Source organism: Mustela nigripes, chromosome 1 (assembly GCF_022355385.1).
Source record: "Mustela nigripes isolate SB6536 chromosome 1, MUSNIG.SB6536, whole genome shotgun sequence".
NCBI lineage: Eukaryota > Metazoa > Chordata > Mammalia > Carnivora > Mustelidae > Mustela > Mustela nigripes.
In genome coordinates this window covers 149,136,505-149,149,240 of record NC_081557.1, presented here as the reverse complement: position 1 = coordinate 149,149,240, position 12,736 = coordinate 149,136,505, and the positions used below count along the sequence as shown (strand labels likewise).

At 37.4% G+C, this 12,736-nt stretch overlaps 2 protein-coding genes across 5 annotated transcripts in view; one reads left to right on the top strand and one right to left on the bottom strand.

Annotated features, from left to right (window-relative positions):
- The window catches only part of WDFY3 (WD repeat and FYVE domain containing 3), a 275,707-nt gene that overhangs the window by 212,921 nt on the left and 50,050 nt on the right, over positions 1-12,736 (top strand). For all 4 annotated transcript variants that reach the window (XM_059375153.1, XM_059375137.1, XM_059375145.1 and 1 more), the window contains 6 exons: positions 55-284; positions 1,390-1,499; positions 3,055-3,237; positions 4,636-4,793; positions 5,895-5,972; positions 7,410-7,637. In XM_059375153.1, coding sequence (XP_059231136.1) covers positions 55-284; positions 1,390-1,499; positions 3,055-3,237; positions 4,636-4,793; positions 5,895-5,972; positions 7,410-7,637 — 987 coding nt within the window. The remainder of the gene's footprint in view (positions 1-54; positions 285-1,389; positions 1,500-3,054; positions 3,238-4,635; positions 4,794-5,894; positions 5,973-7,409; positions 7,638-12,736) is intronic.
- Positions 4,072-4,595, bottom strand: LOC132001035 (small ribosomal subunit protein eS24). The gene has a single exon (XM_059375165.1). The coding sequence runs from the start codon at positions 4,575-4,577 to the stop codon at positions 4,185-4,187; it is 393 nt and encodes a 130-aa protein (XP_059231148.1). The 5' UTR covers positions 4,578-4,595; the 3' UTR covers positions 4,072-4,184.

Below are 12,736 nucleotides of genomic sequence, written 5' to 3'. Positions count from 1 at the left end.
CAGACCATTTATTTTTGTCCATTTTACTAAGCATAGTTGCTTTCCCATCTTTAGTCCAAACGAAGATCCCAGGGATTGTCACTCGATGCGGTGTATCACTGCCTCAACAGGACCATCTTGTACCAGTTCTCACGGGCACACAAAACCGTTCCACAGCAGGTGGCTCTCCTAGATTCACTCCGGGTGCTGACGGTCAACAGGAACCTCATCCTGGGGCCCGGGAACCACGACCAAGAATTCATTAGCTGCCTGGCTCACTGCCTTATTAATCTGCATGTTGGGAGGTAACTTTTTCACATTCAGTTTGCTGCCATGAATTTGTCTTTTATATTTTTCCACCAAAATTCTTTGCTCTACTTTTCTGATAGTAACATTTCTTTTTCCTCTTAGTCTCGGTTTTAAAATATCACAGAAAATAGAAAAGATAAGGGTTACATTTGTGCACTGAAATTGTGGGCTTTTTTTCCTTTAATTTTCTATGTCTTTAAGTTGAGCATTCATCACCTTATGTCACATATGGAATTTAAAAAGAAAGTTTAAAAATAAACAAAATACACATTGTTGGAGGTTAAGAGGGATAAACAGAAAAGAATGTAATGAATAAATGCAGTGCTCTGCATGAAGTGGGTGAAATTGGGATTTTTCCAATGATTGCTTTGATAGATTCTTATTTAGTGTCTGGACATTAAATTAGGCACTGGGATGAGATGTGGGCAAGAAAGACTCCATGGCAGGGTCTTGGAACGTGCAGTCTAGGAGGGGAGACAGACAGTCAGGTGTGCCAAGTGCTCTGCTGGAAGCATGGTGCTTTGGGAGCTTGGAACAGGTGCCCCGAACGGGAAGAAAACACCGGCTGAGTTACAACCTGAGCATGCTTGAGGTGGTTAGCCCTCCATTGAGGATGAGAAAGAGTGATGTGGGAACAGAGAGCCATCTGTGTGAGTGCCCGGGGAAGGAAAGAATATGGCACTTGGGGGAAACTACAAGTATCTCCCTGCAACTGAGTGAAGGGTGGTGGGATGAGAGACTGTGGGGGAGGTGGCGCATAGGCCCATGAGGAAAATGTTCTTAGGAACTTCTGGTAATTTTAAGGTAAAAATGTTAATAGTAAACCAAAAAGCACCTTAAATATTAAGATGCCCATCTTGATGCTGTTGTTTAGTTTCATTACATTTGGCCAGGTGGATTTGTGAGATCACCCTGTGAAATGGCATGTTCCTGATGAAGTAGTAGTTCTGTGTTGTGCATCTGCTGAGTATCTGTCTGCCAGTTTGGGAACTTGGTGATAGAGCCAGCATTTGCTTGTGTCTGCAGGGTTATACTTAGTCATTACAGCTTTCAGCTACAGTCATTTCCTTCATAGAGTTTAAACTGACTGGAATTTTTCAGCAACGTGGATGGATTCGGACTGGAAGCAGAAGCCCGCATGACTACATGGCACATTATGATCCCCTCTGACATTGAACCAGACGGTGGTTACAGCCAAGATATTAGTGAAGGTAATTACCTCGACTTGTTTTCTTCCTTTTTTCTCCCAGCTCTCCCCATTGCCAAAAAGAATTGTTTTTTAAGAGACAGAGATGAGCATAGGAATAGGGAAGGGGAGAGGGAGAGAGAATCTTAAGCAGGCTCCATGCCCAGCGCAGAGCTGGACCTAGGGCTCAATCTCATGACCCTGAGATCATGACTCAAGCCAAAATTAAGAGTTGGACATTTAACTGACTGAGCTACCCAAGCACCCCTCATTTCCAATTTTTAAGATAGACTCTGTCCCCTCCCAAAAACCTCACCTCAGATACTGCCAGTATTGGCAACCGGTGCTCCAATAGGTCCCTCCTGAACATACGCCAATATGCCCACCATCATAAACTAGCCTACCAGCTGGAGCTCTCCTTATGTTGCTAGCCCCTAACATTTCATGGTAACACTGGGAGATTTGATGATACTAACATTTGCACAAATAGTAGTATCAATATTAATGTGGCATTTACCATTAAGAGAGCTACCTGTTGGTAGTGTTAGATAGGTCTCATTAGAGGTGCAAATATTACTTGAGACAGGTCATCACTACTACCATTTTTACTCTCTTTTATTCATTTTCTCTTTTAATATAGTTTTCCCAATGCTTTTTATAAGTATTATGCATTAAAATCTTCACAGTGGATTCATTTCTAATTTGCACATTGGTCAAAAAGTCATAACTGTAAAAGTATTTGTCTCCACAGCCATACAGTGTGATAGTTTTGCATATGATTTTATCCTTTGGAAGTACACCACTTGTTCTTTCCTTCATTTAAGCATTAATTTATTCTCTGTCCTTCACTAACACGTTGTGAAGCTCAGACACTGAGAACATCCCCCAAGGAACTGACAACTCAGAACACTGTTTCTCAAAGCAAAGTGCTCAGACCAATAACATCAGCATCATTTGGGAACTTGTTAGAAAAGCACATGCTCTGGCCCCACTCATATCTCCTGAATCACAAACTCTGTGGGTGGAGACCAGCAATCTGGTCCAGGTGACTCTGACGCTTGCTGAAGATTGGTCTAGAGCAGGAGTCAGAACAATTAGCAAGGAGTCCAAAGCAAGATGGAGTTTAATAGTAAATGTTCTTTTAGTAATACTTATTTCTTGCCTATTGCAAAATATTAAAGAACAACTAACTTAATCTTAAACTTATTTTAAATAGTCAGATGTAAACTTACTTTTAAATGGGCAAGGTTCTTATACAGAAGAGCTAGACAATGAAATGTGTATGTAATTTCCAGTTTTATAAATAAAAAAATAAAAAATGCAATCTCTTGCATACAGACGAAGTTTTTTTTGTTTTGTTTTTTTTTAAGTTCTTCAAGTAGCCAACCACATTTTTGGTTATCTGAGCTTAATTTGGTTATTGAACTTAATACTATCTGAAGCATTTTTTTTTTTTTTGACATTTAAGTACTGTAGATGAGATTCTTAGATGAAAGGCTGAAAGGCATGAAGAAAATTACTGCCTTTATATTGTGTTTTTGATAAATTGTGTTTTTGTTGTTGTTGATTTCATTTCCTAGGGCGTCAGCTTCTCATAAAAGCTGTCAACAGAGTTTGGACTGAATTAATTCATAGTAAGAAGCAAGCCTTGGAGGAACTTTTCAAAGTCACCCTACCTGTGAATGAAAGGGGTCACGTGGACATAGCTGTAGCAAGGCCGCTCATTGAAGAAGCTGGTTTAAAGTGCTGGCAGAATCATTTGGGTAAGAGAGGCCTCAAAGATCATGTGACTAACAGATTTACATGCATCTGAGTCTGTGGGTGCACTTTAGATATATAATTAAAAACTTCCCCAGAGGATGTCATGACGGCAGCAGAAGTGAAAAGCAACACTCATTCTAGAATGACTATGTTGAGATTTGGCATTTCTTCTCAGATTTTTCTTTTTTAATCTAAAATATGTTACACGTCTGGCATCTATGAATTTGGAAGATAATGCATTGCTCACAGATGCAGTCCCTGGTCACCATCTTGGTTATGAATCCATAATCTGTTCTCTGTAATTCTGAAATTCAAAAAGCCCTAAAAACCTAAGGTTTTTTCATGAATTTGGTGCTCAAAAATCACTTGTTGCAAAACCTAATCTATATTTATCCTACTTACTGTAAATATTCACACATTTTGCTGCAGAAATATTACCTGTTCAATTATGGTTTACTGCCATTGATCCTCAGTATTATATACTATACAGTTATGTACCATATCACCTTATAAAATCCAAAACCTTCTAAATTCCTGAGTATGTACAGCACCAAATATTTTAGATAGGGAGTTGTGAATTGTTATTAACTTAGAAACTGAACAGGTAAAATAAGTTTGCGTTTACTGTAGAGCTGTGAAGTTTCAAATACATGTCAGTTCAGCTAGTATAATAATTGCCAAGCAGATAATGCTAATACAAGATCACCAGCAAGTAAATGTGAAATATCTAAGAGAATGTCTGTGTCTATAATGTAAACTGCTTTTGATGACTACAGAATTGTGATGTGTACCCTGGATTCAGAATTAAAAGTAAGACAAATAAATACATGGAGAAATTTTTTTTTTTTTAACATTCTTAGTTTATTAATCCTCTCATGAAAAATCTGCACAATCACCAAAGATAAAGCCACTGCAGCATCTTTACTCCTTCTGTTGTCCAATCTCCAGCTCACTTTTTGCCAGCACCAACATTGGCTTTCGCAGTCCCCCTGACTTTCTTCATTCTGTTCTTGCGTTCTTTTCGCTGTTTTCTTGAGGTCTTTTTCTTCTCATACAGACCATGTCTTGCAAGTCTATGTTTGGGTTCATTTTTCTTTGCATAATCCAAGGAATCATAAATCATGCCAAAGCCAGTTGTCTTGCCACCACCAAAATGGGTTCTGAATCCAAATACAAATATGACATCTGGTGTGGTCTTGTACATTTTGGCTAGTTTTTCCCGAATTTCTGTCTTAGGTACTGTTGCCTTTCCAGGATGAAGGACATCAATAACCATTTGTTTGCGCTGAAGTAGTCGGTTGGTCATGAACTTCCTGGTCCGGATAGTTACTGTGTCGTTCATGATGGCGGCCGAGCCATACATGGAGAAATTTTAAAGTAATCTAATTTTGATTTCATAGCCCACGAAAAGAAATGCATAAGTCGAGGAGAAGCTTTAGTGCCCACCACACAATCCAAATTGTCCCGTGTCAGCAGTGGCTTTGGTCTTTCCAAGTTAACAGGATCGAGAAGGAATCGAAAGGAGAGTGGTCTTAATAAACACAGTCTTTCCACCCAGGTACATTGTTTGGTTTCATCGATGTATTATTAGAAATCTTTATTTTAAGATTTACTTGTAGTGTTTTATATAACACACTTAACCTGTATAAGCACATGATTTGAAGTGGAACTTTTCTGCATTTTTGCTTTTAGAAGAGATAAAAAAATAACCCAGGTAATGGAAACTTCTCCCAATTTATTATGACGAAATTGCATTGTGAGTCTTGTGTATGCAGACCTACTTCATAACTGGACAGGAGATTCAGATTATTGATACATGACCATACAGTGGGTTATTTTTTCCCCCAGTTTTTCCAAACTTTCAATAATTTTGTTGCTAACCATTATATAAAATTTAAAGCAGTACCAGCACAAAATGGTTTTTTTATTTTTTATAATCTTGTCATATATATTGTGATTGATTTTTTTAAACTCATCTACCTCCATTAATTTCTCCCCCATCATACTTCCTTTCCCATCCTGGAATCTTAGTGGCAGCAGTGAGAAGGGTCTGAGAGAAACAGTGTGTGTCATTCATTCCCTATGTCAGGTTGGATTCCCCAGGAAGCACACTGAGAGGGTATTTGGTGCAGGATGATTTTTACAGGTGCCCTTGTGGTATTTGTGAAGGGTAAGAAAGGAAGCAGGATCGGTCACAGGGAAATACCAGGTTACAAGGCAGGTCTAGGCTCAACTGACCTAAGTGGAACTTCAGGGCCAAAATGGCCTTTTATAGTTGACATGTGCTGAGCTGAAGTGGCTGAACCTGCTTAACTCCAAATCATATAGTCATTGGGTTTGGGGTTTCCTGGCTGTTCTCTGCATCTGAGTTGATCCCCAGCGGTGCTGATGGCACTCTCAGAAGCTGTGGGAGCCAGCCCATTCTGGAAGGAGCATAGAGATGGGGGAGAAAGCATGTGGATCTCTGTCCAGCAGAAAAGCCTCCTCTAGATTCATCACATAATTAATCTTTAGGAGTTTTTTGTTTTGTTTGTTTTGTCTTAATAGTTGTGTCTTTAATGAAATTTTAATAAATTTACTTGGCATTACTTTAAGCCTAGTTAACATTTTTCTAGGAAAATTCATGAAATACTAAGACTCTTTTTCCATCCATTGTTAGGAGATTTCTCAGTGGATGTTTACACATATTGCTGTTGTCCGTGACTTGGTAGACACACAATATAAGGAATATCAGGAGGTAAGAATTCATAACCACAATAAAGGTTTCTTTTGCATTCGTCAAGTGAGAAAGAACTCTCTCATGATACTTTTTTACCGCCTTTAAGAGTAAGTTGCTGAACTGCATTCATCGTCAGAAGATGTTTTTAATTATTGCTGCCAATGGCTACTTTGGTCACTAGTTTTAAGATAGAAAAATCTGGACTTCCTAGAGGCAGATGGCATTTAAAAAACAACAAACTGAAAATCAGCACAACCAAATTCCATCGACATTAACTACTGACATACATACTGCATGGGTTGTTCCTAATAAATATTAAAATAAAAGAAAATCCCTCTCTTTTGGACTTAACAAGGAGACTGTGAAAATATGCATCCAAGTCTCTGAAAGTCTCTCAAAATTTAAAAAAAAAATTAAATCTAAATAATTTTTTATTATAGGCACTGGGTGTTTATGTTGGTAAGAAATAAATTCAGTGAAATCCTCTTGGTGAATTCATAACTATCCTAAATATTTTGTTTCCAAAGTGGCTGATTTAGATCTATTGAAGGTTTCTGAATGATTAACTGCTAATATTTTATGGGCATACACTAGCTAGTTGTTATAGGGGATTCACCTCCTTCCCTCCCCCCCGAACATGTAAGTACTACTGTGATATCATGTAATTTCAAGATTATTCATTCAGTAATCTTCACTATATAAAGAGATTTTATTCTTAGATTGATATTATATACTTATGTTCTATGAAACATTAGATAAGGTAGTCCAATTTATAATCATCTGCTAAATTGCTGTACATCTTGATAAATAGCCAGAAGTTGTACCAGTTCATAAATTTTCATTTAAGTAAAATGGTTTAAATCTATCCCAGTAATCAGTTGAAAATGTTTTTTCTTTCATTTTTATATGAACATCAAGTACTTTATCAGAGCTGCATGTTTATATTCTTTACCTAAAATCTTGGCAAATGTTACCAAGCTAACGAGTAAGCCAATTTACTGGCAGTATTTCTTGTTCTGATTGACTAGATCTTCTCCTATGCATGTTCAAGTACTTGTTTTGTGACTGGGGGTGGGAGGGAGAGAGTCATCCTTAAATTACCATGTTTATCTATTGACTTACACTGGACTAAGCATTGCAGTATATGTTCATAAGTAATATTTCCAGGTCCTTGCTTCAGTGTCCTTTGTTCAAGTGTACCGCACCCTTGCCCTTGTACCTATCTGTCATTTATTTGGTGTTAAGCACTTGGGCCCCCACAAAAAATCACACCTTCTCACAGAATTCATAGGCCCCTGTAACCATAAATAAATATAATTTTACTTTTATAATATTGACTGAAATGATATGCACTCATTTTGTTTGCAAATATTAACTTGGCTTTAAGTTATTTGTAGACTTTTGATTATTCCTCCTGCTTTTGCTTGAAAAACAACCTGGACTCCCTCCCCTTAGCGTCAGCAAAATGCCCTGAAGTACGTGACAGAAGAGTGGTGCCAAATCGAGTACGAACTGTTGCGGGAGCGAGGGTTGTGGGGCCCCCCCATCGGCTCCCATCTAGACAAATGGATGTTGGAGATGACAGAAGGGCCCTGCAGAATGAGGAAAAAAATGGTGCGAAATGATATGTTTTATAACCATTACCCTTACGTGCCAGAGACGGAGCAAGAGGCAAATGTGGCGGTGAGTATGCGGAATTGAATGTTTGTGATGGCTCTTTTAGCGGTCTCTTCCTCTTGGCAGGCATCTTTCTTTTAGGTCAGTTACTGAAAGTATCTAAGTTAGCAAACTCATTAAGCTGTATTCAGTTCATCAGGCAGGGTGGCGGTGGTGGTGGGAGGCAGCAACGATGCGGCGGGGAGACATCAAGGGAAGGGCTAGAGCTTCAGGCCTGTGGAGTCATGCGCCCACAGTGGAGCCCAGGCTCTGCCCCTTCACTTGCTGGGTGGCCCGGGACAGGCCGCTGGGCCACTCTAGGTTCCTGTTCCCTCCTGCCAGTGGGGAGAAAAAGACAGCTCTGTCTCAAAAGCTGTTAGGATTAGATTGGTTAAATTAGTAAAGCACTTACATGGTGCTTATTTTGTGCCAGATGCTGCTGTAAGTGAAGTTAAGTAAATAGATATTGGCAGAAGCAGTGTTCTTGGAAGAAACACAGAAGAGAGCTAAAGAATAATCGCCCGAGTATGTGGATCTTTCTCTGTGTGTTAAGAAACGTCTTCACTGATTCCACAGGTTTAAAACACAGCATTTGCCAATAAGTTTCCTTTATTCAGATAAGTCCCCCTTCCCCAAAGTCTTAATTCAGACTTGCACATGACCAGAGAAAATTTATCTAAGTTGCTGATGGTCTAGGAATCGTGTTTTTAAGTTTAGGAAGATAGATTCTGCCAATAAAGCCACTACAAGTTCAAAAGAGAAAACACAAGAGTATAAAAATCTGCCGAATTTAATTCTGAACATCCTCATAATATTTCTAAGTAGTAATTCAACTCTTCGGTATCCAATAATAATCCTCTGCCTCCAAAATGAAAATTACTTTTGTCCTTGGAAAACTCGTGTTTGTCGTAGAATCACAGCGTTGGGAGTTAAAAGGGGGTCTCACTGGTCATCTCATCCAGCCTCCTATTACTATCATTTTAATGTTTAATCAGTTACAGAGACATTATTGATGAAGTATTTTACATTGTTTTTTGTACCTTGTGTTTGAAATGCAGTCTGTATTTCACAGTAACAACACGTCTCCATCCCGACTGGCCACATTTTACATGGGTAGTGACTGCTATATTGAACCAGGGCAGTTCTAGAGAATCCCTGATTCTTAGACCACTGTGTTGTGACTTTTTAAAAATCTGTACTCCTTCTTGATAAATGAAATTGTTTCGTCTTCCTTTAACATCATTTAGATTTTTTTGAGGCATCAGTTAAATTTTTTTTTTTAATTAGTATTATAACTTTTGAAAAATGTAGTCTAGAGAAATATATTCTAAGATTTTCCCCCTTCCCAAGCGTCTGACCAACTATGCTTCATGAAGACAGGAAGGTGACTGAGTATCTCTCAAGGGAGTATATCCCACGCTTAGTTTCACTTTAGTGTTCAGCTGCCTCTAAAATCAATCCAGTAGAAACTCCTAAAACCAATTGGAAACGTGCATCACTGCGCAGAATCATCTGCTGAAGAAGGCCTGTCCTTGGATGTTTGGTTAATAGGATTTTAGGATCCGTGAGGTCATAAAGTTTGAACTTTTTAGTGTTTGAACCCTTGCCCACTGTAGAAGTTTTATAATACTTCATTTAAAAACTCTTTCAAACCCTTCTTGGGTTTTAAATACTTTCACATTCTTGACTTCATATTTGATTTTGTCAACAATGGAAGAAACGGAGATTTATAAAAGAGGCTTGGAACGTGGATTTTCTAATAAATAGTTTGGATTCTATGATGTGAGGGCAGTTTGCATTGTTCCTATGTCTCATCTCTTTCTGCCAAAACCCTGGCTGTATTTATTTTGTGGGCAGTGATTTCACTTCTGTCCTGTTACTTCTTAGAGTATCGGTCTTAGAGCTGCTAATACATAGTTATCTAAGATTTTTCACAATAGCTTCCTAAGTATCACTTTGCTCAAAGCTATTCCATTCTGTCAAGAACGCCATACATGGTACAACTCTAACTCAAAGCACCATAATTTCTAGTACTACTGCACTATGGAAAAAAAAATTAATCCACCCATACCTTGCAGCCTCTACTAGTACCTGCTTTTGTTAGAGTAAACCAGCAGGGCAGTCTCTAATTCTTAACCTTTTTTTCCCTCAAATAAATACTTTAAGCCGATAACAGTTTGATAAAATATTTCTTATTGAGTCAGCAATTATATAAATTGAATCCATTCAAGAATACTAAAATATAATATGAATATATATGCTCTCCTAGAAATGTGACCAACTCACTATTTTTATTTAACTGAGGCATACACTTTTGAGTGTTTTTATTTAACTGAGGCATATTTTTTACTTATATAACTATAATATTTTTATATTGTTTATTCCTTTTTTTATAACCGTGCCATTCACTTTATGAAAGTATATTTAAACTTCTGTATCAGATAAAAACAAAATAACCTATTTGGGGTTCACACTTACAACCTTAGTATTATTAGCATTTTACATAAGCAAAAGCATTCAGCAGCCTGAAAAATCTGAGCAGACAGTCTCAGAAATCATTGTGTACCATATGGAGCTTATTTTTTAACCAGATGGGTTACATATTGGGAAATACAAGGCAGTCAAGAAATGCTGGAGATACATTAACAAAAAAGGAAAGAGGGGGTGGGAAGGGGAGACAGTTACAGAATGTGGACTTTATGTGGCTTAGTTCATGCACGAGTCAAGGTTGATCTTCTGTGATGAAATTTTCTGGATGACTAATTATTTTGGTCTTGCCAGTTCAGAATACTTTTAATTTGAAATGCCATTAAACGTCCACTTTTATTTTGTGGATTATGCACTCTGGCTATGTTGACTGCAAAGAAAATTCCCCAAAGTAGAAGCAACTGCTCTCCCACTGACTTCTTTCATGACATCAAACAAGAAGAGCAGATACAAAGCACAATGAGTGCGATGCTAACACTGTTTTCCTGATTTTACAGATGAGGAATCAAAACCTAGAGAAAGGTCTAGGCGCAGCTACTAAGTAGCAGAGTATGATATAATGAGTATATAGGATGAGAGTTCCTTAGCAGTTGAATCACTTTTGGAAAAGAAGCGATTCCAACCTTTGATGGTTTTGTGACTTTATTGGTGGACAGTGAGTTTCTTCCAGACAGAAAGAAACAGTATACTAGGTGTTGTCTCTGTAATGCTAACAGAGTATTAAGAACTTTATAAATGTTGAGTGAATGGACTACCAGCACTCTTTCTCCTGAAGTTACAGACTTTTTCCATTGCTTTCCCATTTAGCATTCTGTAGAATTTTCCTAATTCTGAAATTTTTCCACTAAATGGGACTAGAGCCAAATTACAAAATTTGGTCCTAAAGTTTATAACTTGGCAGAGGGCTTTGCAAGAAAAAGGGCATAAATTTATGAATATGAAATTACCCAGGCGCCTCTTTCCAGGGTTTTGAAAGGATCCCATGGGAAGTGAAGGCTATTGAAGTTTAAGCTTTATTAACTCTATAGAAAATCTACCTCTGTCCCAAACAGTATTCCACATTGCCTCCCAGTTCTTCCATTTCCATTCTCATAAATGTGTTGCCTTCCTTGCCTGCATGTTTATAAAACAGAGTTAGTACTTTTTGCAATGTACAAGGTATGTGCCAACCTAAAAATTACTTTGGAAGCCTCTTCTTGCTAGGTAAAGCAGACTTTATCTGAGCAAGGGCAATTGACTAATCTTTTGCCTTTGTAAGAATAATACTGTTCTAAGTAGCATTTAAATATTTAGTTCTGTTGATTAAAGAATATAGTGATGATTAAATTTTTTTTCTTGTTTTAAAATCTTTGATGTGTTAGAAATGAATTAACTGACTTTTTTCTTCTAGTCATTCAAGTTTTATTTCCTAAACCTTGATATTGTTACACATTGTATACAGGATAGCTTACTTGCTCTAAGTTTTGAACTTCATTTCTTTATTTTTTTTTAAAGATTTTATTTATTTATTTGACAGAGATCACAAGTAGGCAGAGAAGCAGGCAGAGAGGGGGAAGTAGGCTCCCCACTGAGCAGAGAACCCGATGTGGGGCTTGATCCCAGAACCCTGGGATCACGACCAGAGCTGAAGGCCGAGGCTTAAACCACTGAGCCGCTCAGGCACCCCTGTTTCTTGATTTTTAAATTAGATGTTTGTAGAGTATAGAATGTTCTTTTAGAGTCTCATTTGCCTCAGACTTAAGAGCTTTCACAGTTTATCTACTAAAATTACTTTAACAAAAGTAAGAGTAATAATTTTTGTCATGAGAATAATTAGGTACATATGGAAACATCTATTCTCACATGAAAATGATTCCTCTCTGTACAGTGACTTTCCTTGGGGTTAATTTCCATAACTAAAACAGCTATGCTAAATTGCACCGTAATTTTATATTTTAAGTGGTAATGTCAGTTTTAGTTATTGTTAAGGTGTGAGCCACCTCGAGAATGATGAAAATATAAAATCTAGTGGCTTTTAAACAGTTGTCTCATTGCTATGAATCCTACGGAAGAAAGAGATTCCATTTTTTTCCATTAAAAAAAATCTTATTTAGATACAAAAACCAGGTTTTAATTTTGTGACACCCCCCCTTATTTTTGTGACTTTATTTTCATGGAGTCATAATCTCAAACAAATTTACTATTGTTTGTAAATACATTGGGGTTAAGACCGTACTGTGTCTACCTTTTAATTTTGGGCTGCTTAGGACAAAAGAGTAATTGACTTGCTTGGAGTTTCCTTTTCTAATTAAGGGAGTTTCCTGTGGCTGCCTCCACATACATTTTTTATGTAATATAGAGATGTCACAGGACTCATAGAAACTAAGCGGCTCATTCAGAAAATTCCATTGCCAACATTATAGAAAAATGACTAAAGAATTATTTTCTAGAAATTCTGACTTTGAAAATTTAAGATTTCTATGTGAACATAATTACAATAATTAGTTACAAAATTTTAAGTAAAAGAGAGCAATGATAATACCAAAGTTATTGATATAGCATATCTCTATACTATGGGTTGAATGCTTTGCCTTGTAGCAAAATAAGAGCCTTAGTCAGTGAATCAGTGAGTAAGTATGTATTAAACTAGCACTGTGCTG